This window comes from Dipodomys spectabilis, unplaced genomic scaffold, assembly GCF_019054845.1.
Source record: "Dipodomys spectabilis isolate Male_0828 unplaced genomic scaffold, ASM1905484v1 ptg000006l, whole genome shotgun sequence".
Classification (NCBI taxonomy): domain Eukaryota; kingdom Metazoa; phylum Chordata; class Mammalia; order Rodentia; family Heteromyidae; genus Dipodomys; species Dipodomys spectabilis.
Genome location: NW_024870683.1, coordinates 7573586 through 7599524, shown reverse-complemented (window position 1 = coordinate 7599524; position 25939 = coordinate 7573586). Strand labels below are relative to the sequence as shown.

Below are 25939 nucleotides of genomic sequence, written 5' to 3'. Positions count from 1 at the left end.
TATAGAGACAGTGTAGGTAGCTTTGTGGGAAAGAGCTCTGGGTACAGGCTGGGGAGCATAGGAGAGAATGTGTGTACATGGGATGTGCAGAGGCTGTGTTGGAGGAAGTCAGGTCCGACTCTTCAGCTGCCCAGTCCAGCCCTAAATGAGCCTCCAGCAGCCTGAGGCCGGATATGTCAGTCTCACCCACAACTCCACCCCCCTCCCCTCCGCGGTTGCGGACTCAGAGGCCAAATTTGGTAACAGACTGAGTGTTATTCCCCCAACCCTCTTACAGTCTCACTGTCTTCAGCTTTTTCTCTTGCTCTTTATCCCTCTCTGTAACTCCCTATCTTCCTGCAGTTTCCTTTGTGGGTATCTGCACTGACTGTATTCTCGGTGTACCCCCAAATTCCTTAGTTCCAATAAGTTTACATTCCATTCCTTGCTGGGATTTGACCTGCTGTCCTCTATTCCCACCCCACCCCCCTCCAATTGCCCAACTCCTCCGGAATGCATCTCAGGAATGTATTGAGGGAGGAGGAGTTCCCTGGGAGGGGGACTTGGGGGGGGGGGGGTGTTGTTGCTGTTCCAGAAAACATGATGGAAGGGGAGCCCTGTTCTTAGGCTTGGGCAGGAATCAGCTTCTACTTACATACTTCCAGAGGCCTTCTATGCCATCATAATCTCCAATTTACTGATCAATTAATCAATTCCATGTTTCCCTACACCACCACCCCAGTAACTAATGGCCACTCAGGACCAGCCTGAGAGTTAGGGTAGGCATGACTCAGCTCTCTTATTGGGTTATCGGGGTCTCACCAGAAGTTTCTGAGGAAGAAGTGGGTGTCCATATGTCCGGAGGAAATGGGGGGAAGACATGGCATTTCAGCTTAGGGTAAAGGATCCTTTCAGTCCTGTTCTAGATCCTCGGACTTTTTGGCTTCACTGGCGCTTCAGCTCTTGCTCGTCTGTGGTCAGCAGCCCACAGCCAGGTCTGTTCCACTAATGGGAGAAGTACTCTAGGAATGGGGAGGGAGTAGAGAGCTAGAACTGGATAAACTGGGAGGGTCCTCTCATTTGAAATAAAGATAGAGAATGAGCTGTGGTTCTTCTGAGATTGTAGACTGTTCGTATGTTAGAAATGGCCAGAAAGATCCAGATCTTTCCCACATCTCCCTCCTATTTTTCCTAGAACTCTCCACTTTACCTACCTTACCTCACAGGACCACTTCACTTCTTCCTTCCTATTTTTTCGGTTCTTAAATGCCTCTGTATCCTGATACCCTACCTCTATCCCAACTTTCCTCAGTCCTGCTCTCCCTGCCCCCACCCCCCACCCCACCTTGAGCTAGCAGTGTGCTAGAAGGCAGTGGGTCACCTGGGTTTACCCATTCTCTTAGTTAAGAGACGCCTGATCCTTGTGTCACTCTGGGTCACATTATCAGCTGCTGGGCAGACTTGGCCTCTTGAGGCCTGTGTGCTACCTGCCGCCTACAGTGGCTCCTCCAGCGTACTAAGGGGTCATGTCAGGAGTGGGATAAGACCTACATATGCTGAGCTGTACTGACAACATTGTCGGGAGATAGCCAAGGTGGAGGGCAGTCTAAGAAGAACTTGCTGAAGAGGAGAGAGAATTAGGAGCAAGGCCGAGTACCAACTTTGTTACTTGGAAAGAACAAGGACTGAGTTAGAAGGACTGGACTCTGACCTACCTTGAAACTCTCTTCTCCCAGGATCCATTTTCCCAAAGAGTTGGCTAGATAATTTCTGAGATCCTTTTCAACAGAGATTCTTTGACTGCCAGGAAGCTAGATACAGCTCTCAGCTCCTAGGGAAAATGTCCTGCCTCTCAGATTGGAGGAAAGCTAGGGCAGAAGTAGGCTGAGTGGCCAGAACAGCTAGTATTAGGTCAGCCAAGCTGGCCAGAGGTTGTTTGCAGGCTTTAGGAACCCTTGGGAATTATCTCATATAATGTCTTCATTTTACAGAGAAGGAGGCTAAAGCAATGAGAGGGTAAGTCACATGATAAGTCAGGAAAAGCTGAAAATTCCAGGCAGGAAAAAGCCAGCAAGACAAGTAGAAGACAGAAAGAAAAATACTGACCCAGGAAAAGAGGAAAACAAGGCAGGAGCAGGGCTAGAAAAGGAGGTGAGCTGGAACAAGAGAGTAAGAGAGACACTTGGAAGAAAGGAAAGAGAGGCGCACATTCCAGTGGTAGGGGCAGGGCAGTGTCCTCAAGTGACACTGCATTTCAGACCTGCTATTGAATCCTATAGACCAGCCTTTCCCCAGATGTCTTAAATGGTCAGGACTGGTCCATTTAGTATAAATAATCTTTCAGCATCATTACTCTCTGTTTTGCTGAGTCCCTTTCAAAACTCCCCTCCCAGGGACTGCACTGTCTAGGGAGCCTTTTCTCTTCCACGGAGAGTATTCTAATGTTCTAATGCCACAGATCGGGTATAGCCAGGCTGGAGAACAGAAGCTGCCACCATGGTCGCACTTTCATTGAAGATCAGCATTGGGAATGTTGTGAAGACGATGCAGTTCGAGCCATCTACGATGGTGTATGACGCCTGCCGCATCATTCGTGAGCGTATTCCAGAGGCCCTGGCTGGCCCCCGTGAGTCTGGCTATCCAAGTGGCTGGGTAGTAGTCCTCTAATTTCCAGGCTCTTAGCCTTGAGAGATGACTCCATAGTAGCTTAAGCCTACTTACCCCGCAGGTCTGTGCTCCAAGCCCCTTCTTCCTCTTTAGGCCCAAGGTCATGAGAAAAATATTAAGGGGCAATGTGCTATAGTCATTCAGCCACAGTGAGATCTTCTTAAGTCTAAGATGATCATTCTTCTCTTTTAGCTAGCGACTTTGGGCTCTTTCTGTCAGATGATGACCCCAAAAAGGGTATATGGCTGGAGGCTGGGAAAGCGTTGGATTACTACATGCTCCGAAATGGGGTAAGTATCACTTCCTTAAATATCACTAGCACCCTCTTCCATCAGCTATCCCTGTCCCACCTTTTTTCAAGACCTGCATCTGTTGTCTCAGACCCTTCCCCTCCTTGTTTGTTTGCTTGTTTGTTTGCTTGTTTTTTGGTTGGTCATTGGGCTTGAACTCAGGGCCTGGGCTCTTGTCCTGAGTGCTTATGCTCAAGGCTAGTGCTCTATCACTTGGAGCCACAGCATCACTTCCAGTTTCCTTGTGGTTAATTAGAGATAAGAATTTCACAAACCTTCATGACCAGACTGGCTTTGAACCATGGTCCTCAGATCCCAGTCTCTTCAGAGCTAGGATTACAAGCGTGAGCCACCAGTGCACAGCTTTGCTTATTGTTTTACCTTTTTTTCCCCCCTTGTTGCCAATCTTGGGGCTTGAACTCCAGGCCTGGGCACTGTCCCTGAACTGTCTGCTCAAAGTTAGCACTTTACCACTTGAGCCACAGCTGCACTTCTGGCTTTGTTGATAACTGGAGATAAGAATTTCATGGATTTTCCTGTTCGAGCTGGCTTTGAACCGTAATCCTCAGATCTTAGCCTCCTGGGTAGCTAGGATTACAGGCATGAGACATCAATGCCTGGTTCTTTTTTATTTTTTTAGAAAAAAAAGTAATTGAGGCTGGGAATGTGTTAATAGTAGAATGCTTACCTAGTATGCTTGAAGCCCTGGGTGCACTTCCTCAGTACCACATAAACAGAAAAAGCCAAAGTAATGCTGAGACTTATGTGGTAAAGTGCTAGCCTTGAGCAAAAGGAGCTCAGGGACAGTGCCCAGGCCCTGTGTTCAAGCCGCAGGACTGGGGCGGGGGGGGGGGGGGGGGGGGAGAAAGTAATGTTTTACTACTAAAGCAATACCCTCAGTACCCTAAATTGTACTCTGTTATTAGCAGTCATTATGCCCTGCTTTTGAACAAACTATTATAGTCTTCAGCAATTCACTTTCTTCACCCTGGCTATGTACAAAAGGAAGTAATACCCCTAGCTTAAGTAGGCCCTGACATTCTTTTTCAATCCCAACAGGACACCATGGAATATAGGAAGAAACAAAGACCCTTGAAGATCCGGATGCTAGATGGAACTGTGAAGACTATCATGGTAGATGACTCCAAGACTGTCACTGACATGCTCATGACCATCTGTGCACGCATTGGTAAGGGAGCTTGGTAGGACTGAGGGCTGGAGCCAGGAAGCTCCATCTCTGCCAAAAGATTTAGATTCAGTAATCCAGAGATTACCAAACTATCCCTGTCCCCGCAGGCATCACAAATCATGATGAATATTCGCTGGTTCGAGAACTGATGGAAGAGAAAAAGGATGAAGGGACAGGGACATTACGGAAAGACAAGACACTGCTGCGAGATGAGAAGAAGATGGAGAAATTGAAGCAGAAATTACACACAGATGATGAGTGTAAGCAGAACTAGAAAAAGAGAAGGCATTGGAAAAGGCGGAGAGTGAGTGGGATGAACAGCCATTCTATTCCATTTACTCTGCACCTTCTTAGGAAAGGTGCCATTTTATACACTGGGAATACATTAGTCATAAACCAAAAGTTCTGTCCTCATGGAACTTAAAGGTAAGAAGGGAAATGAACAAAAACTCAGAGAAGGCAGGAAACTTAGAGAAGGTAAAGTGAACAAAAATCCAGACACCAGATAGCAGAGGGGATATGGAGGTTTGGCACTGAGGGCATTTTCTATCCCAGTGAACTGGCTGGACCACGGCCGGACACTGAGGGAACAGGGAGTAGAGGAGCATGAGACACTGCTGCTGCGGAGAAAGTTCTTCTACTCAGACCAGAATGTGGATTCTCGGGACCCTGTACAGCTGAACCTTCTTTATGTACAGGTATGGAGATTTAGTTGGGTTAGGACAAGTGAGGGAAGGGAAGAAACATTGTGAGGTGAAGACTATCCCTGTACCCACAAAACATTCCTTCCTTATCCTATGCTTTCTAGGCACGAGATGACATCTTGAATGGCTCCCACCCTGTCTCCTTTGACAAGGCCTGTGAATTTGCTGGCTTCCAATGCCAGATCCAATTTGGGCCCCACAATGAGCAGAAGCACAAGGCTGGCTTTCTCGAGTGAGTGACCCACAATCATGTAATGGCCTGCAACTCCCTACCATTGTGACCCAGTAGGCCTGTTTTCATCCTAGGCCTTCTCTCCATATTTCTTCTAAGACACTAGGGCTTGATGTACATAGGGTCATTATCCCTTCAGCAGCCATCATCCTTTGTCTCCTTACTGGCCCCACTGGACTATAAATATAGTCTCTTATCTCTGTCCCTGCCCACTTCCTTGTAACCTCTTTTTTTTTTTTTTTTTTATCTCTAAAGAACTTTGTTACAGTAGCCAGAGGGAAATAGAATAACCGTTTCCTCTTAGGGAACATGAGATTAAGAGATCTCTCAAGTCTCACCCACTGGTATTTTTTGAATACAGAGTGTTGGTGTTTTGTTTTGTTGTAATTTCCTAAATGCATGATTATCTTAACAGAGTTTTTTTTTTTTTTTTTCCTTTCCCTCTTGTCTCTGAAATAGTACTCTTGGCCTTTTCTTCAGGGATTGAGCTTCTAATTAAATTCCCTCTCACACAGAGAGAGGCACAGGTCACATTCAATTGCTCCTATTAAGTCATCTGTACTTCAGTAGACGATCCAGAGCCAGTTCTCTCAGAGTCCACCTTTCTACCCAGAGATAACACTGTCCTAGACATTTCCTCACACCCCTACGTCCACAGTTCATGGCCCACATGTCCCCTGATGCTGTCCACTACATGCTGACCCTCCCTTTTCTGGTATAGCCTGAAGGACTTCCTGCCCAAGGAGTATGTGAAGCAGAAGGGAGAGCGTAAGATCTTCCAGGTGAATGGGGTAGGGGAAAGTCTGGGATGACCTGGGAGCTTTGCTGCTTGATCCTACTGGCTAAGTGGACTTCTTGCCTCCCTCCCTGTCTGTGCTCACCTTCCAAGCTGCTCTTCCACCTGTCCTGTGCCAAGAAAACAGACCTGGGTTTTAGTCTCAGCTCCATCACTGCTTTTACTTACCTCTAGTGTGGGATAATAGTCTTGTCCATCATAAGACTGATAGGAGCATCAAATGGAATAGTATACCTGACTGACAGTAAAACCTGTGTTCAGATGTAAGGTATTATCCCCACTCTGATGAACTCAGCCCAAAAAAGCCTTCTCTTTGACCTTCTACCCCTAACTACCTATTCATATCTCCAGAATGGCTGCAGTTTCCTTAACCATGTCCTTTGAGTCATCGCTTCTGCATATCCCCGGCCAGCCTCCATCCTACCTTCTCATCTCTTGCACTCCTGAGCCTTTCTGTGCCCCCATAATATCGCACCTTGATTCCTTAACTGTGATGATGTCCCTCAATAGTTCACTAAATCTTTCCTCATTTCATCCGCAAAGGCACACAAGAATTGTGGGCAGATGAGTGAGATCGAGGCCAAAGTACGCTATGTGAAGCTAGCTCGTTCCCTCAAGACTTATGGTGTCTCCTTTTTCCTGGTCAAGGTGGGTTCTAGACCCTTCTCCCTGCTCTCCCCATTGCTCACTCTTGCCCTTTCTGATCTTTTGGAAAGTCTCTCACTCTGCCCTCATTTACTTATCTACCATTTCCCTAGAGGCCCAGTCTTTGCCTTGCTCTGACCATGTAAAAACCTGCTTGTTATCTGACCTCCACTACTACTTCTCTCCCTATCCAGCATTTTCTTTTCCCCCAATCCAGCCTTGTCCCAGGCTCACTTGTGGACACCCTAGTTTAGCCCTCCTGGCTACCTCGGCATCCCCTTCTGATATGGAGCTGATCTGGACCATTCATCTCGCATTCAACTTCTGTAATGCTGAAACTAACTTTTACCTCACAGGAAAAGATGAAAGGAAAGAACAAGCTAGTACCCAGGCTTCTGGGCATCACTAAAGAGTGTGTGATGCGTGTGGATGAGAAGACCAAGGAGGTGATCCAGGAGTGGAGCCTCACCAACATCAAACGCTGGGCTGCCTCCCCCAAGAGCTTCACACTGGTAAGTCTGCAGCTCCATTATGAAAAGTCTTTACAGTTCTTTTCTTCTCCCATGGAGTTGGTGCACTGTGTAGGACTCTAGAACAAGGGAGAATTCTGGAACTATTACAGGAATGTAGAGGTCAGAGTAGATGGAGAAACCATCCTAGAAAGTAAGTAATGCTTCAGTGAAATAGGCGATGAGCATACTTTTTAAACTCATCAGAGGGATAGGAGTTAGCTCAGTGCTAGAGCACTTACTTGCCTAGCATGTGTGAAGCCTTGGGTTCAGTCCCCAACACCACAAAAAAAGAAAGTCAACAGAATAAACTGTAATCAGCAAATTGAGATTACAGCAAATATTGGGGAGTAGGTTGGGAGAAAAAAAAGCATGCCTTCCCTTTTTTTTTTTTTTTGATCTGGACCTGGGCACTGTCCCTCAGCACTTCAGCTCAGTGTGAGTGCTCTACCACTTGAGGCACAGCACCACTTCCCATTTTCTGGTGGTTAGTTGGAGATCAGAGTCTCAAGGACTTTCCTGCCCAGGCTGGCTTTGAACTTCGATTCTCAGATCTCAGACTCCTGAATAGCTAGGATTATAGGTGTGAGCCACCTGTGCCTGGCTTGCTTTCCCTTTGTTAGCAGCAACTGTTTATAGTTGATTTCCCCTCTGGTTTAGTATTTTGAGATTACAAATTAAAAACTGGTAACTTCATAAAGTACCACAACAATGGAAGTGGGAATTAAATCAATTGCTATTTTTGCATTTTGGATACTGTTGCCAACCTTCATGTATAATCACTTGAAAATAAATGTCTGTGTACTAGTAATTTATCATTGAAGGAGAGAGAGTTAATGACATGTACTTGAAACTTTGAGGCAGAAAGGCCACTTCTCAGAAATCAAATTTGTTTCTTCAAGGGGGAAAATAAAGAAATAGGTAGTTGAAGAAAGGTGGGCTGGCCGGGCGCTGGTGGCTCACGCCTGTAATCCTAGCTACTCAGGAGGCTGAGATCTGAGGATCGAGGTTCAAAGCCAGCCCGGGCAGGAGAGACCGTGAGACTCCTATCTCCAATAAACCACCAGAAAACCGGAAGTGGCGCTGTAGCTCAAGTGGTAGAGCGCTCGCCTTGAGCTGAAGAGCTGAGGGACAGCGCCCAGGCCCAGAGTTCAAGCCCCACAACGGACAAAAAAAAAAAAAAAAAGAAAGGTGGGCTGCTTCTCACCTTTGGAAGGTGATATGGAAAGATGGCCTCAGCAGTTCAACCTTGAGCCTCCCTCACTCCCCGTTTTCATTCTGGGGAGATTCTAGCTTCTTTGCTGAGCCCTTGCCTTGTTATCCTAGGACTTTGGAGATTATCAAGATGGCTACTATTCAGTACAGACAACGGAGGGGGAGCAGATAGCCCAGCTCATTGCTGGCTATATCGATATCATCCTTAAGAAGGTAAACACTGCCTCTGCTCCCTAACCCCTCCCAAAGCCAGACCTTGAAAAACAGAGCCTATGTTGTAGAAAATGACAGACTGGAAAGAAGAAGCTGCATTTTCCCATTGTCTCTTCCTTAAGTGACTCAATTCTTCCCTCTTTTTTCCACAGAAAAAAAGCAAGGACCACTTTGGGTTGGAGGGAGATGAGGAATCTACCATGTTGGAGGACTCAGTATCACCAAAAAAGTAGGAAGGGAGTTGGGATGACTCCATACCTCAGGGCTGGAGACAGCAAGACTTGTCTCCAAGGACTGCTGGGGAGTGAGAATTACAGGCCAGACTATAACAAGACCTCACAAACTTCTAGATCCCTGCAGGGGTGGTGCAGTGGGAGTAGGGTAGTGACAAGGAGCCCTCTGTGTGCTTCATGGTCCATCCTGTCTATAGGTCAACAGTTCTTCAGCAGCAATATAACCGGATAGGGAAGGTAGAGCATGGTTCTGTGGCTCTACCTGCCATCATGCGTTCTGGAGCCTCTGGTCCTGAGAATTTCCAGATGGGCAGCATGCCACCTGCCCAGCAGCAGATTACCAGTGGCCAGATGCACCGAGGACACATGCCTCCTTTGGTAAGCATGCCCCTGCTTTTACTATGGTACCCAGGCCCTTTTCCCACCCTCTACCAGACCAAGCCAGGAATTAGCAGTCTTTTCCTTTGTTCCCATTCATAGTGTCGGTTCTTTCTTACCTTCTATTTCCACCAAACATTCAATTCCAATCCTTTTTACTCTTGTCTTTTAGACTTCAGCCCAGCAGGCCCTCACTGGAACCATCAACTCCAGCATGCAGGCTGTGCAGGCTGCCCAGGCCACTCTGGATGACTTTGACACTCTGCCCCCACTTGGCCAGGATGCTGTGAGTATAGGATGGAGGGAAGGCCAGTGATCCTGAAGCTGAGATTGGGAATAGAGAGGGGACTAACCAAATCAGAGTAGTTCCTGAAGTTTTTTCCTCCTCTCTCAGGCCTCTAAGGCCTGGCGTAAGAACAAGATGGATGAATCAAAGCATGAGATCCATTCCCAAGTAGATGCCATCACTGCTGGTACTGCCTCTGTGGTGAACCTAACAGCAGGTAGGCTGGGGGCAAGGGAATATGAGCATGCACAAGCATGCATGTGACTGACTCTGTGTATGACTATACTTTGACTCATGGAAGGTTCTCTGTGTGCATCTCAGGACGTAGATGTGACTAACTGGATGTGTGGCAATGTTCCTACTCACCCATTGCCTAGCCTGCCTTGTTGTATGCTTTTTTCCTACCTTCAGGGGATCCTGCAGAGACAGACTACACTGCAGTGGGTTGTGCAGTCACCACAATCTCCTCCAATCTGACGGAGATGTCCCGAGGGGTGAAACTGCTGGCTGCCCTGCTGGAAGACGAAGGTGGCAGTGGCAGACCCCTGCTGCAGGCAGCAAAGGGCCTTGCAGGGGCAGTGTCAGAACTGCTGCGAACTGCACAGCCTGCCAGTGCTGAGGTCAGAAGCCAAAGGGCAGGGTTAAGGGGGAACACTGGGTTCTACCTCCATGAGAAAGGGAAATCCAAGTTTCAGGCTGGCCTATGAGACCTGTGGGCACACAGGCAGGGATGGGGCAGCTTCTGACAGGTGTTCACTCTCCACAGCCCCGTCAGAACCTGCTGCAAGCAGCTGGGAACGTGGGCCAGGCCAGTGGGGAGCTGTTGCAGCAAATTGGGGAGAGTGACACTGACCCCCACTTCCAGGTTGGTGACTTACCAAACCCAGAACCCCCATTTCTAGGATATAACCTTTGATCCTGAATCCATCTCCCAAGCCCTGTTTCTGTGAATTGACCCCCTCCAAACCAACCTGAACCTATGTCCAGGGATAACACTGGGAATTCTAATCTCTTTTTGGGGAATGAGAATTCAGAATTTCTATATCCAAACCTAACCTACTAGTATACTCTTGGCCCTCATTATGATATTTGTAGCGGGTTGTCCCTGTGTATAGCCCTTGCCCAGCTAGGGGCTATCTTGAAGCTCCCCGTTACCACCTGAGGACAGCGTGCCCCAGGTCTCCTCTTCCCCACCCATAGTAATTATCTCAGCTGACTTTTCATCCTGGATTTCCCATGCAGATATGTACACCCAGAGGGGCTGGGGCTCGATCTCCCCCCGATTCCCCTACGGTAATGGCCTCTGGCCTGGGCCTTCCCAGCTTGGTCCTTTCTGAGCCGCATACACTCGCTTCTGAATCTCCCTGAGATTCCTGGGGGAGCAGAACATGATGGGAAATGGGGAGGCCTGGATCAGGCCAGGTTAGGATCAGTTAGAATAATATGGGGGTTGCTCCCAAAACCCCAGGATGATTACTTGCAAATCAAGATTGAAAAGAAAAATGGAGAAAAACAAGCTCCTGTCCCATTGTATCAGTATTGTCCCTCCCTCCCCATTGCTGTCCGAGTGTATCCGCCTCGTGAGTTTCTCCCCTTGGTGTAGGTTTAATTTCTCCTGGTGGTTTGTTCCTTGGTGAGTCTCTATTCTGCTGGGTGCTCAAGGCAGGGGCTCGGGGTAGGTTCTGATTGCTTCTGCCATACTCTGTCCTCTGATTGGAGTTACCGGGAATAATGAAGCAGCTTATGCCTCTGAGATGTGCTCATGGATCCTAAGCCTCATCTCAGATCATGCTAACTGCCATTTTCTCACAGGATGTTCTAATGCAACTAGCCAAGGCAGTGGCAAGTGCCGCAGCTGCCCTGGTCCTCAAGGCCAAGAGTGTGGCCCAGCGCACTGAGGACTCAGGCCTCCAGACCCAGGTTATTGCTGCAGCCACACAGTGTGCCCTATCCACCTCCCAACTGGTGGCCTGTACCAAGGTGAGCCCAAACATTGTTGAAACTTGTGCCTGGGACTGATACTACCACACAGACGTAAGCCTCTCGCTTTGTCTTTGGTTCTTGAGACCTCATTATCCTAATGTCAGTTGTGAAAATCCATAAGTACTCTACCTCACAGTTTCTCCACTCTCTTGGCCTTGCTTTTGTTTTATTAATAGCACTGGGGTTGAACTCAGACCTCTAACACTTGAGCTATGCCTCTAGTCCTTTTCGCATTTTGGGTTATTTTTCAGATAGGGTCTCACAGTTTTTGGCCTGAGGCCAGCCTCACACTGTGATCCTCCTACCTGTATCCTGCAAAGCAGTGACTATATGAACCACCTATGCATAACTTGTTAAGGTGGGATCTTATGGTCTTTTGGCCCAAGCTGAACTCAAACCTTGGACCTTCTGGTGTCTACCTCAAATAGTTAGAATTATAGGTATGAACCATCATACCCTGCTTACAGCTCTCTTCTCTTGCCTACATCTCTGACACTCAGTTTCCACACAGGTCGTGGCACCTACAATCAGCTCACCTGTCTGCCAGGAGCAGCTAGTGGAGGCTGGAAGACTGGTGGCCAAAGCTGTGGAGGGCTGTGTGTCTGCCTCCCAGGCAGCCACAGAGGATGGGCAGCTGTTGCGAGGGGTAGGAGCAGCAGCCACAGCTGTTACCCAGGCCCTGAATGAGCTTCTGCAGCATGTGAAAGCCCATGCCACAGGGGCTGGGCCTGCTTGCCGTTATGACCAGGCCACTGACACCATCCTTACTGTCACTGAGAACATCTTCAGCTCCATGGGTGATGCTGGTAAGGACATCTACCCCTGCTAAGGCAAAAAACCCTAGTGAGATTCCCCAAGCCCTTGGGACATTCCCTTACAGACCCCACTGCCCACCCCAAAGGACTCAGCACAGGGTGATTTTCCTAGCCATGCAACCATAGGCTCATTGTTTAGCATCTCAGAAACCTCTAGTTCCCTGCTGTCCACTGGGCTGCCTTCCTTGGAACATTTAAAGAACCTATCAAACAATACACAAAAATAAGGGGAGAGTGGCATGATGAAGGTAGCCAAGTGAGCTGAAGGTATAGCTCAGGCCCTTACTTATCAAATGTGTGGCCCTGAATTCAAATGTCAATGACTTTAAAATTCTTTAAATGAAGTTTGGGGGGCTAGGAAGGTGGCTCAGTGGTAGAGTGCTTGCATTGCATGCATGAGGCCCTGAGTTCGATTCCTTAGCACCACATAAGCAGAAAAAGCCAGAAGTAGCGCTGTGGTTCAAGTGGTAGAGCTCTGAGTTCTTGAGTTGAAGAGCTGAGGGACAGCTCCCAGGCCCAAAGTTGGGCCCAGGCCCCAAGACTGACAAAAAAAAAAAAAGGTGTTTGACTTTGTTCTGGAAGCACCAGGGGTGTAGCTCAAGAAGAAAAGTGCCTGCCTAGCAAGGGCAAGGCCCTGAGTTCAAACCTCAGCACCACTGAAATGAAATTAAATAGCTGTCCTTGGTGAAGAAAAAGGAATATAAGGAAAGAAAAAGAGAAAGGGGAAACTCTGCCCTCGTTTCTAGATGCTTTCACATAGAATGCCTCATCTCAAGCGTATTTACTGGAAATACCCATTGGACTGTACGTCACTTCTATAACAATTTAAAAGAAAGAAAGAAAATACACATCGGACACTCTCCTCCTTCCCAGAAGAAAAAAATCACTCAAGGACTATCCCAGTCTCTTCACTTCTCTAAAAGTCCCCATCTACCTCATCTACTCTAGTTTCCTTTCCCCTTCATCGCATCCCCTGATTTTCCCCTATGTTCTCAGGGGAAATGGTACGACAGGCTCGCATCCTGGCCCAAGCCACCTCTGATCTGGTCAATGCCATCAAGGCTGATGCTGAAGGGGAGACTGATCTGGTGAACTCTCGAAAGCTCCTGAGTGCTGCCAAGATCCTGGCTGATGCCACAGCCAAGATGGTAGAGGCTGCCAAGGTACAGTTTTATGTGTAGATTCCAAGACAGGGCACTGAAGGGAAGTAGAGAAGTCTAGATAGGTCAGTTTCATCTACTGGGGAGACCCAGGAAAAGCAGAAAATATAAGAAAACAAATAAGGACACATTCACGAAGCAAATATCCCCCAAGTTGCATGTGACCTGTGGCCTAAACTTCCAGTCTTGACAACTCCCAGAGTACACTACCACTGTGACAGGCATCTGTATCCTTTTTCTTTAGGTCCAAAGTGTGCTTTTCCTATCTTTTCCTATGTTCCTACCATAACCCTCCTTGGGATTTTTCTCCTATTTGTCTCCTGTGGAGCCACATTTGGCCTTCAGTTTCAGGGGTCTCCACTTTAGCCATACAGAGAAAGACAAAAGCATTATGACACTGAGACATGGGGGTGTGAGGAAGGACCAAAGATTCCCAGGGCCCCTGGTCTCTGAGGCTCTTCAGTTTACAGGAAAAAGCAGATCTCTGCTCTAAAGCAGTGATCTTTTTCCCAAGGAGCCCTGCTCACTGTAGCATTCTAGGTATTCTATAGGGAGTGGAGCAAGAAACAAGACCCCTTCTCCAGGGAGAGAAAGAAGACAGTTTCACCTAAGGAATCCCAGGGGAATCCAGGCACCCTAGAGCCTTGCCATTCAGTGGGGATAATTAGAAGTGACCTCTGGAAAACAAGTGATTTTAACCTGATTGAGAGGGGTCAGAGAGGAGTAGATTTAAAGAAAGCTAAGTGTTTGACTATCTTTCCTCTTTAGGGGGCAGCTGCCCACCCTGACAGTGAGGAACAACAGCAGCGGCTTCGAGAGGCAGCTGAGGGGCTCCGCATGGCCACCAATGCAGCTGCGCAGAATGCCATCAAGAAAAAGCTGGTGCAGCGCCTGGAGGCAAGGCTGGAAAATCACCCAGAGGGAGGGAGCGCAGGCACTTTGTGTGTGTGTGTGTGTGTGTGTGTGTGTGTGTGTGTGTGTGTGTGTGTGTGTGTGTGCGTGCATGCTTGCATGTGTGTGTGTGCGTGTGTGCGTGCATGCATGCGCACGCTATGGGAGGAATGAACAGGGAGAGTCAGTGTTTCCTTGGGGCATAGTATGGTCCACATAAGCTGGGACTGGGTCTGGGAATGCCCAAGCTTGTCCTGACTACTCTGTACTTACAGCACGCAGCCAAGCAGGCTGCAGCCTCCGCTACACAGACTATTGCTGCAGCCCAACATGCAGCCTCCACTCCCAAGGCTTCTGCAGGCCCCCAGCCCCTGCTGGTGCAGAGCTGCAAGGTGAGTCTCCAGGAGACATGTGAAAGTGGGGAACAGGATAGGAAGAAGGGGGCTTTCCTACATCCTGTAGGAGAGTGGTGCTCATAATGTTTTTACCTTCAGGCTGTGGCAGAGCAGATTCCACTGCTGGTGCAGGGCGTCCGAGGGAGCCAAGCTCAGCCTGACAGCCCTAGTGCTCAGCTCGCCCTCATTGCTGCCAGCCAGAGCTTCCTGCAGGCAAGACTCCCTCTCCCAGCTTTCAGACCAGACCCTCTCTACCCTTCCAAGATCCTATATCTGTCACACTTAAATATCTGCAGACAGCCTCTTTCCCAGCACTGAATTCCAGTGCTTATCTCATCCTAACTATCCTTAGTCCCTGTACTCAAGCCTCCAGAGGGGATGGCATGTGTCATCTGCCCACCTATTCCCCAACAGCCAGGTGGGAAGATGGTGGCAGCTGCAAAAGCCTCGGTGCCAATGATTCAGGACCAAGCTTCAGCCATGCAGCTGAGTCAGTGTGCTAAGAACTTGGGCACTGCACTAGCTGAACTCCGTACAGCAGCCCAGAAGGTATGTGAGCTGACTCTGGAGTACTGGGATGATAAGAAATCTGTACAGAATAACCTCTGGCTGGAATAACAATAATCTTAGGCATCAATGAGATATAGCTTTATCTCCGACAGCCAGAACCTGTTCTTACCATTTCAGGCTCAGGAAGCATGTGGACCCTTGGAGATGGATTCTGCTCTGAGTGTGGTACAGAATCTAGAAAGAGACCTACAGGAAGTGAAGGCAGCAGCACGAGATGGCAAACTTAAACCCTTACCTGGAGAGACAGTAAGTATTCTTAATGTGTCCTTCTCACACAAGCCCTTGTCTTCCTTCTGCCTGTGCTACAGAGCTATCCAGAACCTTCAGCTAAACTGTCAGCTGCCTTCAAGAACCTTCTCAAGGGCCCTCCTACTTCCTCCTGAGCCTAAGTTCCACCTCTGTCCCCTCTTCACCCATAGATGGAAAAGTGTACCCAGGACCTTGGCAACAGCACCAAAGCAGTGAGCTCTGCCATTGCCCAACTGCTAGGGGAGGTTGCTCAGGGCAATGAGAATTATGCAGGTATGTGGGAACAGGCCAAGACTGGGGCGTATGATGGAGAGGTGGGGAAGGAGGAGCTGGATAAGAGAGGGGACTGACAGGAAACTACTGGAATCAAGGCCTGCCAATGAAGGAGCCTTCTCCCTTTCTCTTCACGTGTCTCCCCAGGTATTGCAGCCCGTGATGTGGCTGGTGGACTGCGGTCACTGGCCCAGGCTGCAAGGGGTGTAGCTGCCCTCACATCAGATCCTGCAGTTCAGGCCATTGTGCTTGACACAGCCAGTGATGTACTGGACAAGGCCAGCAGCCTCATTGAGGAGGCAAAAAAGGCAGCTGGCCATCCAGGGGACCCTGAAAGCCAGCAGCGTCTTGCCCAGGTCAGGTACTGGGAAGGGACCACTACCCTCTTCTCCCATAGGTTCCTACATCTGGGCTACCCTGACAGGACAAAGGTTTCTGAGGCTTACCTACACTGACAGGATCTTCTTTCAATTCCACCTTTTTACTCTGTCTTTTTTTTTTTTTTTGTCGGTCGTGGGGCTTGAACTCTGGACTTGGGCACTGTTCTTGCACTCTTCAGCTCAAGGCGAGCGCTCTCCTGCTTGAGCCACAGCGCCACTTCCTGTTTTCTAGTGGTTTATTGGAGATAAGAGTCTCACAGACTTTCCCGCCCAGGCTAGCTTTGAACTGCGATCCTCAGATCTCAGCCTCTGAGTAGCTAGGGTTACAGGCGTGAGCCACCGGCGCCGGGCTTTTTACTCTGTCTTGGAAGAAGTATCTCCTTAGATGAGGCACAGGCCTAGCTAAAGGCCAAATTTGGGGAGGTTTCATAACAATTCACTCACTACCCAGAAATCGGCTTGTTTAGATATAACAGCCCCCTTTCCACTTGTACTAAACAACAAAATATGAGAGCTGATTATCTTCCATGTCCCAGAAGGGGAGCATGGAATCACCAAATTGTTCTCACTTTGGGACCCTGTCTCCTTTCCATTTCAGGTGGCTAAAGCAGTGACCCAGGCACTAAACCGCTGTGTCAGCTGCCTGCCTGGCCAGCAAGATGTGGATAATGCCCTGAGAGCAGTTGGAGATGCCAGCAAGAGACTCCTAAGTGACTCAGTAAGGGAACCAGGGCATGGAGGGAGCAAAGGAGTCAGGGAACACAAAGTCTTCCATTCCTACCTCTAGACTTCTTTGATCCTGATTTCCCAGCTTTGTCCCCTTCTCTCTTCCCAAGCCTTCTGAGTACTCCCTGGCCCTCCTTTCTCAAGCTCCCCATTGCATCACTCCCCATTCTTCAGTCTGACTTACTTTCTAACCCTGCAGCTTCCTCCCAGCACTGGGACATTTCAAGAAGCTCAGAGCCAGTTGAATGAAGCTGCTGCTGGCCTGAATCAGGCAGCCACAGAACTGGTACAGGCTTCCCGGGGAACTCCTCAGGACCTGGCTCGGGCCTCACGTCGATTTGGAAAGGATTTCAGCACCTTCCTGGAGGCAGGAGTGGAGATGGCAGGACAAGCCCCGGTATGAAGAGAGAGTGGGTCTGGTTGCATGGTCCTTTTCCAGTACTAGATAGGACACACGTGGATTGGCTCTGGCCCATTGCCTGCCCTAGTCTCTAACAGTGCTTGAACGTATGGGTGCTGGAAAAGAAGGTAACCTTCTCACTTTTAACAGAGCCCGAAGGACCAGGCCCAGGTTGTATCCAACTTGAAGGGAATTTCTATGTCTTCAAGCAAACTTCTTCTAGTTGCCAAGGCCCTGTCCACGGACCCTTCTGCTCCCACCCTCAAGATGCAACTGGCTGAAGCTGCCAGGTAAGGGCTAGAAAGCCCAGCCCTGGGGCAAGTGTGAGAAATTGGAGAGAACACATTTCATCCTTAGCAAAAGAGAAACAGCCAGAGACTTCCTATGGATATAAGACCTAGACTATTAACCTACTTGATCAACTTTCTGTCCCCCTGTAGAGCAGTAACTGAGAGCATCAACCAGCTCATCAGCATGTGCACCCAGCAAGCACCTGGCCAGAAGGAGTGTGACAATGCCCTGAGGGAACTGGAGGTAGGCCCTTGCCAAACTAGTTGGGGTTGAGGTCGATAAGGGCATTCTGAGTTTGGGTCTATAGGAGATGTCTTGGCTCTCATGTCTCTCTTCTCTACACAGACTGTCCGGGAACTCCTGGAAAACCCAATCCAACCTATCAATGATATGTCCTACTTTGGTTGCCTGGATAGTGTCATGGAGAACTCCAAGGTAAATGTAGTAGGGAGCCTCAGGAAAAAATGGAAGACGGAACACTAAGCCCTAGGCCTAACCCTTGCAATTCTATCTGTCCTTCAGGTGCTGGGTGAGGCCATGACTGGCATCTCCCAAAATGCCAAGAACGGGAACCTGCCAGAGTTTGGAGAGGCCATTTCCACAGCCTCCAAGGCCCTCTGTGGCTTTACTGAAGCAGCTGCACAGGTTATTTCCCTTAGATGGGTTCTTAGAACAGCCCCTGCTTTCCCTGCCCCACCTCTTTTCACATATACATAAAGCAATTATAAGGGGGAGGATTTCATTCTGGTAATTCTGTTACTTTTGCTGTGAAATGCTCTCTTTCTGGTTTTTGTCTTTTTTAAAAATGTGTGTGTCTGTGTGTGTGTCCATTGTGGAGCTTGAACTCACCGGGCACTGTCCTTGAGCCGCCTCTTACTTGAGCCACAGCGCCATTTCCAGTATTTGAGTGGTTAACTGGAGATGAGTCTCATGGGGACTTTTCTGCCCAGGCTGGTTTCAAACTGCAATCCTCAGATCTCAGCCTTCTGAGTAGCTAGGATTACAGGCATGAGCCACCAGTGCCTAGCAAAGATGCTCTTTAATTTGATGTAGTCCAGTTTGTCAATTTTTGCTCTTCTGGGCAACTAGAGTCCTATTCAGGAAATGTGTACCTGTGCCTATAGATTCTAGAATTTGCCCCATGATTTCCTGTACTAATTTGACGTTTCAGACCTTTGAGCTCTTTGACCCAGTTGGAATTGGTTTTTGTTTGGGGCAGGAAGTAGGGTCAAGTTTCAATCTACTATAGTAGTTTCATAGTTTCAGATGTTACATTTAGATCTTTTATCCATTTTGAGTTGATTTTTATAAAAGGTAAGAAGTAGGGATCTAAGCCGGGCGCTGGTGGCTCACGCCTGTAATCCTAGCTACTCAGGAGGCTGAGATCTGAGGATCTCGGTTCAAAGCCAGCCCGGGCAGGAGAGACCGTGAGACTCCTATCTCCAATAAACCACCACAAAACCGGAAGTGGCACTGTAGCTCAAGTGGTAGAGCGCTCGCCTTGAGCTGAAGAGCTGAGGAACAGCGCCCAGGCCCAGAGTTCAAGCCCCACAACCAACCAAAAAAAAAAAAAAAAGAAGTAGGGATCTAGTTTCAGTCTCCAACATGTAGATAACCAGTTTTTCCAGCATCGCTGATTGAAGAGACTGTTCTCTCTCCAGTGTGTTTTAGCACCTTTGTCAAATATTAGATGTGGTGTTAGTCTTGGGTGTTCTGTATTGTTCCTTTGGTCTTCAAGTCTGTTTTTGTGCCAGTACCATGCTTGCTTATTTATTTATTTGTTTATTTTGCTACTGCAGCTCTGTGGTATAATTTGAAATCAAGTATTGTGATAGCTCCAGCTTGATTCATTTTACTGAAAAATATTTTTGCTCCTCATATTCCATCTGAATTTTTAGATTGATTTCTCTATTTCTGTCAAGAAAAACATTGGGATTTTGATAGTTATTACATTGAATCAGCAGATTACTTTTGCAGATTACAGTATGGCCATTTTTGTGACATACATTGTTAGTCCATGAGCCTAAGAGGATTTTCCATCTTCTGATGTCTTCTTCAGTTTGTTTTCTGAAGGTTTTATGATTTTCATCATTACAGTGGTCTTTCACTTTCTTGGTTAAGTTATTGCCTAGTTATTTTATTTTTGAGGCTCTGTCTTTATGTATATGTATATGTGACTTTCGAACTTTTTTTTAGTGCCATTCACAATGTGCTTCACTTTTACCTTATGACCCAGCAAACACACATAAACATCTAAATAGAGCAATAACATGTTTTTTTTATCTTCCCCTCCCCCCCCCTTTTTTTTGCCAGTCCTGGGGCTTGAACTCAAGGCCTGAACACTGTCCTGAGCTTCTTTTGCTTCTTTTTCTATCACTTGAGCCACTACGGCACTTCTAGCCTTTTCTGTTTATGTGGTACTGAGGAATTGAATCCAGGGCTTCCTGAGTACTAGGCACATTCCCAGCCTTTATCCCTTTTGAGACAGTGTCTGGCTATGTGGCCTCGCCTGGCCTCAAAGTCATGGCTCTGCTGTCTCAGTTTCCTGAGTACTAGGATTATAGGCATGTACTGAAATAGCCAATTGATTGTTTTTACTTTTTAATCCTCTGAGATGTGTAAAACTGTTTAACAAGAGTTTCTTTTTTTCTTTTTTATGGTGTAACTATTTCTCACTATACTTTTATTCATGTAGAACGCAGAAGAATGCTGTTCTTTAATAATTTTACCATTTCCCTTCCCTGCCTCCACTGTCACTTCATCTCTCACCTGCTATCTTTATTTCTCACCACCACTCTCCTTTTTGTCCTTAGGCAGCATATCTCGTTGGTGTCTCTGACCCTAACAGCCAAGCTGGACAACAAGGGCTGGTGGATCCCACCCAGTTTGCCCGTGCAAACCAGGCAATTCAAATGGCCTGTCAGAGTTTGGGGGAGCCTGGCTGTACCCAGGCCCAGGTAATACAAGGGAACCAATACCACAGGCAAGTCTGGGAAAGGGTGGATTAAACTCAAAAGAAGATGAAGCATGTGTGAGGGAGGGTAAGGTAGAGATCTTCCATTTGGGTAACTGTTTTCTTCTGCCATTTTATTTTTTTAGCACTTATTTTTCCAATGAGTGCTAAATTCACAACTTTTCTAAATATATCCAAGCTTATTTTCCCACTTGCTCTATTTTGTTTATCTGTCTTTCATCCTCCCCTCCCCCACATTCAGCTCATCTTTATAAATGTCTTTTCCCCAAATCTTGACTTTTCTGGTGACTCTCTTTCCTATTTTGACACCAAGAGTATTATACTCGTATTCCCCAACTGTAAAAATGGTTCCTCCTTGGCGATGTACATTTCCCTCCTGTTGTCATTACAACTTTTCTGTGTCTCTGTCTCCTCAGGTGCTCTCTGCAGCCACCATTGTGGCAAAACACACCTCTGCACTGTGTAACAGCTGCCGCCTGGCTTCTGCCCATACCGCCAATCCTACCGCCAAGCGCCAGTTTGTACAATCAGCCAAAGAAGTGGCCAACAGTACAGCCAATCTTGTCAAGACTATCAAGGTTCCTGGTGCTTAAATTCTTAGCATATCCCTGACTTGTCCCACCATCTCTCCCAAATTCCCCAGTTATTTCCCAAGGCCTTCGGTCACATCTTCTGACTAAGCTCAAGCCCTTTCTAATCCAGACTGGCCATCACTAACTTCTTTCAATCCTTTGAACCATGGAGGGAGGCCTGGGCTATATACCTCATGAGGGCTTCTCTGTTATTTCCAGGCACTAGATGGTGCCTTCACAGACGAGAACCGTGCCCAGTGCCGAGCAGCCACAGCACCACTGCTGGAGGCTGTGGACAATTTGAGTGCCTTCGCATCTAACCCTGAGTTTTCCAGCGTCCCTGCCCAGATAAGCCCTGAGGTGAGACAGTGGGTGGAAAGAACCAACCAGAGAGTATTATCACCTCATCTTGAGGCATCATGAAACTTAAACCTCCCTGCCTCTCCTCTCCTCAGGGCCGAGCGGCCATGGAACCCATTGTAATCTCTGCTAAGACAATGTTGGAGAGTGCTGGGGGACTAATCCAGACAGCCAGGGCTCTGGCAGTCAATCCCCGGGACCCCCCAAGCTGGTCAGTGCTGGCTGGTCACTCCAGGACGGTCTCAGACTCCATCAAGAAACTTATTACAAGTATGAGGTACTGATGGGTAAAGAATCAGTGTGACTGAAGACAAATATGGTGGCAGATAGGAGGAGGTACTTGTGTCCGATTAGACAGTGTAGTGATAAGGATGCCTGTTCCTCCAGCTTGGGAAGAATTGGGGAATATAGGCTAGCCTTGTTTAAAGGCGATATTCCTGGTGTAGAACCTGTGATATGTCTGCAGGGACAAGGCCCCAGGACAGCTGGAGTGTGAGACGGCCATCGCAGCTCTGAATAGCTGTCTACGGGACCTAGACCAGGCTTCTCTTGCTGCTGTGAGCCAACAGCTCACTCCCCGAGAGGGAATCTCTCAGGAGGTAAGGACAAAGGTAGTGTCTGGGAAGGAAGAGGTTAAGCTTGAGGAGGTAAGGATTGGGCTGAAACATGCCTGTGTGGAGGTAGCTGGAGGCAGTTATTAGGGAAGGAAGGATGCTGGCTGGAAGCATAAGAGGATAAGCTAAGCATATATAAAGCCTCAGCTACATCTCCTCCACCACCAAAAAGAAAGAAAGAGACAGAAAGAAAGAAAAAGAACGAAGGAAGGAAAGGGGGAAAGAAGGGGAGGGGGAGGGAAAATGGGGTCCTACTAGAGGTTACAGTCAGGGCTGATGTTCACCTCCTCCCCCAGGCCTTGCACACTCAGATGCTTACTGCAGTACAGGAGATCTCCCATCTCATTGAGCCACTAGCCAATGCTGCCAGAGCTGAAGCCTCCCAGCTGGGACACAAGGTATGAGGGAGATATGTGAGGAGCCCTGGGCAGGGAGGGGGAATATACGAGATTTTACCTTACCCTCATCCCAACCTCTTGCTTCAGGTGTCCCAGATGGCCCAGTACTTTGAGCCACTCACCCTGGCTGCAGTGGGTGCTGCCTCTAAGACCCTAAGCCACCCGCAGCAGATGGCGCTCCTGGACCAGACTAAAACGTTGGCAGAGTCTGCCCTACAGTTGCTGTACACTGCCAAGGAGGCTGGTGGTAACCCCAAGGTAGTGGAGGGGGAGACAGCCTGCTGCTAGTAAGGGTGGGAAAAGCAGGACCAGCATGGCTCCTTCCACTAACTCTCTGTCCCCCCCAGCAAGCAGCACACACCCAGGAAGCCCTGGACGAAGCTGTGCAGATGATGACAGAGGCTGTAGAGGACCTGACAACCACACTCAATGAGGCAGCCAGTGCTGCCGGCGTCGTTGGTGGCATGGTGGACTCCATCACCCAGGCTATCAACCAGGTTAGGATTTTAGGGTGCCCGTGGCCACAAAGGCTACTCTGGGCCAGGGAAATTAGTAATAGTGGCAGAAATCCTGACAGTTTCCTTTTCCCTCATCCTTCCCTTTCAGCTAGATGAAGGACCAATGGGTGAGCCAGAAGGTTCCTTTGTGGATTACCAAACAACTATGGTGCAGACAGCCAAGGCCATCGCAGTCACTGTTCAGGAGATGGTAAGCTTACGACATTTTAATATGATTGCCCTCAGAAGATTGAGATTTGTCAAAACTTCTCTTCTTCTGTTATCACCAGGTAACCAAGTCAAACACCAGCCCCGAGGAGTTGGGTCCTCTTGCCAACCAGCTGACCAGTGACTATGGCCGACTGGCCTCTCAGGCCAAACCTGCAGCTGTGGCTGCTGAAAACGAAGAGGTGCTTACTTAAACACACACACACACACACACACACACACACACACACACACACACACACACACACACACACACACACACACACACACACACACACACACGCGAAATCCCAGGGCTTGCACATTCTTACTACCTCAAACCTGCAGCTGTGGCTGCTGAAAATGAAGAGGTGTTTACTTACACACACACACACACACACACACACACACACACACACACACACACACACACACACACACACACACACGCGAAATCCCAGGGCTTGCACATTCTTACTACCTCAAACCTGCAGCTGTGGCTGCTGAAAATGAAGAGGTGTTTACTTACACACACACACACACACACACACACACACACACGAAATCCCAGGAGCTTGCACACTCTTACTACCTCAAACCTGCAGCTGTGGCTGCTGAAAATGAAGAGGTGCTTACTTAAACACACACACAAACACACAGGAAATCCCAGGAGCTTGTACACTCGTACTACCTCTAGGCTGTCAGAAACAGACTTCTCTGGAAAGGGGCAGGGCTCTGCACAGAGACACTCAAAACCTTAAGTTACAGGGATTAAGGAGATAGCTCAGAATCTAGAAACTTCTGGATTACACTCTTCTTGACTCTGCCTGTCCCCTTTCTTGGCTTGTGGCTGTTTCAGTGCTGTGCTACAAGTCTGTATTCCCTCTGTTCCCTATTTAGTTCTTCCCTGTGACAACCTCACAGAGCTTATCCTTCCCCAGAAGGATAAACTTGCTTTCTCCAAGAAAGCAAGCATCTTAGCAAGACCCATCCACTCCTCCAACCTCCAAGCCTTCCACAATTTGCCACACAGGGCAAATTGTAACCTGTGGCACTCTTTCTCAAATACTCAAGCATTAAAGTGCTTCCTTCCTTTCTCCCCACTATGCTTAACACACTCCTTACCAATCAGTGCTTTCACAGTTTCTTTCCATATGTAGTAGGTGACCTACTACTTATACAATATGAACCAGAAAAGTCTACTGGGAATTTGTACAACTCCATTAGCCTATGACACATATTGCTTTTATGTCCTTAGTAACTCCTCCAAGCTCAATGAGAGTATCCTGAGTTCCCCTTGTAAAATCCTTTCTCGTTCCCTCTGCTTGCAGATAGGTGCCCACATCAAACACCGAGTACAGGAACTGGGTCATGGCTGTGCTGCTTTGGTCACCAAGGCAGGTGCTCTGCAGTGCAGCCCCAGTGATGCCTATACCAAGAAGGAGCTCATAGAGTGTGCCCGGAGAGTCTCAGAGAAGGTGACCAAGCTGATCTTGGTGGCTGTGGGGATCTGGGGGTCTTCCCACCCTCCTCCTACTTCCCTGGTCCTCTCCCCTTATCCAGACATGGGTCACCTTCCCTTGCCCATGGCACTGTGTGACTTTGCATACCCCAGGTCTCCCATGTCCTGGCTGCACTCCAAGCTGGGAACCGCGGCACCCAGGCCTGCATCACAGCAGCCAGTGCAGTGTCGGGCATCATCGCAGACCTCGACACCACCATCATGTTTGCTACTGCTGGCACGCTCAACCGTGAGGGTGCTGAAACCTTCGCTGACCACCGGTGAGGGGGGCACTGCTATGAGGGATGCAGATAGGTTGGGGTCTGGGCAGGAAGAGGCAGGAGTATCATTAGCTCATGTAAAACTGGATTAGAAACCTTGGACCAGCTGGAGCTGAGAGAGTTATTTGAGAGCTGACTAGGCTGTACCTCCCCCCCAGGGAAGGCATTCTTAAGACTGCAAAGGTGCTTGTGGAGGACACCAAGGTCCTGGTACAGAATGCAGCTGGCAGTCAAGAGAAGTTGGCACAAGCTGCCCAGTCCTCTGTGGCCACCATTACCCGCCTTGCTGATGTGGTCAAGCTTGGGGCAGCTAGCCTGGGAGCTGAGGATCCTGAGACCCAGGTACCTATTTGACACCCCTGATTCTGGCCAGACCCACTTCCTGTACCCTTCCCATGGACCAGAACTTCCTCTCCCACACAGGTGGTGCTGATCAATGCCGTGAAAGATGTAGCCAAGGCCCTGGGAGACCTCATCAGCGCAACAAAGGCAGCAGCTGGCAAAGTTGGGGATGACCCTGCAGTGTGGCAGCTGAAGAACTCTGCCAAGGTTTGGGGGAATGAACCAACATCAGGAGGAGGGCAGTTAATGCCCTTCCTCCTGCTCCTTAAAATGACCCCTGCTCCCACTCATCTGCTGCCCTTAGGTTATGGTGACCAATGTGACATCATTGCTGAAAACAGTGAAGGCTGTGGAAGATGAGGCCACCAAAGGCACACGGGCGCTGGAGGCAACCACAGAACATATACGGCAGGAACTGGCAGTAAGCACAAGCCTGGGGAATCAGAGACAAGGCTGGGGAGAGGGAACATAATAGACTGTTAGCATGTACCTCAGTTGGATTCATAAAAATAGGAAGTCACATAAATTCTCTCATCACCAAAGTTCTCCCATGGCCTTTCCCTTTCTCACTTATTATCTCCTTGGCATGTTATTTTGGGTTTTTGGGGACAGAGTAGGGGAGTTGATGGTACTAGTGTTTGAACTTGATGCCTTAAGATTACTCAGTCTGGGGCTGGGAAGGTGGCTCAGTGGTAGAGCGCTTGCCTTGCATGCATGAGGCCCT

General features: G+C 48.5%; 1 protein-coding gene across 3 annotated transcripts in view; it reads left to right on the top strand.

Moving 5' to 3' along the window:
* Tln1 (talin 1) overlaps positions 1–25939 on the top strand; it is a 48325-nt gene that overhangs the window by 3524 nt on the left and 18862 nt on the right. For 2 of the 3 annotated variants that reach the window (XM_042697297.1, XM_042697280.1), the window contains exons 2-49: positions 2438–2605; positions 2839–2936; positions 3996–4125; positions 4233–4385; positions 4681–4823; positions 4934–5061; positions 5783–5843; positions 6401–6505; positions 6859–7014; positions 8338–8439; positions 8592–8668; positions 8870–9050; positions 9223–9336; positions 9445–9553; positions 9748–9956; positions 10103–10201; positions 10579–10629; positions 11149–11316; positions 11831–12125; positions 13131–13297; positions 14063–14191; positions 14461–14577; positions 14680–14793; positions 14995–15129; positions 15268–15396; positions 15570–15672; positions 15820–16028; positions 16651–16770; positions 16978–17175; positions 17329–17468; positions 17619–17712; positions 17815–17904; positions 17992–18114; positions 20283–20426; positions 20860–21021; positions 21235–21375; positions 21471–21652; positions 21842–21974; positions 22286–22387; positions 22475–22645; positions 22735–22884; positions 22994–23095; positions 23175–23294; positions 24423–24569; positions 24707–24873; positions 25032–25215; positions 25297–25422; positions 25520–25636. In XM_042697297.1, the coding sequence (XP_042553231.1) occupies positions 2476–2605; positions 2839–2936; positions 3996–4125; positions 4233–4385; positions 4681–4823; positions 4934–5061; positions 5783–5843; positions 6401–6505; positions 6859–7014; positions 8338–8439; positions 8592–8668; positions 8870–9050; positions 9223–9336; positions 9445–9553; positions 9748–9956; positions 10103–10201; positions 10579–10629; positions 11149–11316; positions 11831–12125; positions 13131–13297; positions 14063–14191; positions 14461–14577; positions 14680–14793; positions 14995–15129; positions 15268–15396; positions 15570–15672; positions 15820–16028; positions 16651–16770; positions 16978–17175; positions 17329–17468; positions 17619–17712; positions 17815–17904; positions 17992–18114; positions 20283–20426; positions 20860–21021; positions 21235–21375; positions 21471–21652; positions 21842–21974; positions 22286–22387; positions 22475–22645; positions 22735–22884; positions 22994–23095; positions 23175–23294; positions 24423–24569; positions 24707–24873; positions 25032–25215; positions 25297–25422; positions 25520–25636 (6525 nt within the window). In that variant the 5' untranslated portion in view covers positions 2438–2475. The remainder of the gene's footprint in view (positions 1–2437; positions 2606–2838; positions 2937–3995; positions 4126–4232; positions 4386–4680; positions 4824–4933; positions 5062–5782; positions 5844–6400; positions 6506–6858; positions 7015–8337; positions 8440–8591; positions 8669–8869; positions 9051–9222; positions 9337–9444; positions 9554–9747; positions 9957–10102; positions 10202–10578; positions 10630–11148; positions 11317–11830; positions 12126–13130; positions 13298–14062; positions 14192–14460; positions 14578–14679; positions 14794–14994; positions 15130–15267; positions 15397–15569; positions 15673–15819; positions 16029–16650; positions 16771–16977; positions 17176–17328; positions 17469–17618; positions 17713–17814; positions 17905–17991; positions 18115–20282; positions 20427–20859; positions 21022–21234; positions 21376–21470; positions 21653–21841; positions 21975–22285; positions 22388–22474; positions 22646–22734; positions 22885–22993; positions 23096–23174; positions 23295–24422; positions 24570–24706; positions 24874–25031; positions 25216–25296; positions 25423–25519; positions 25637–25939) is intronic. The other variant, XM_042697289.1, reaches the window with a different exon arrangement.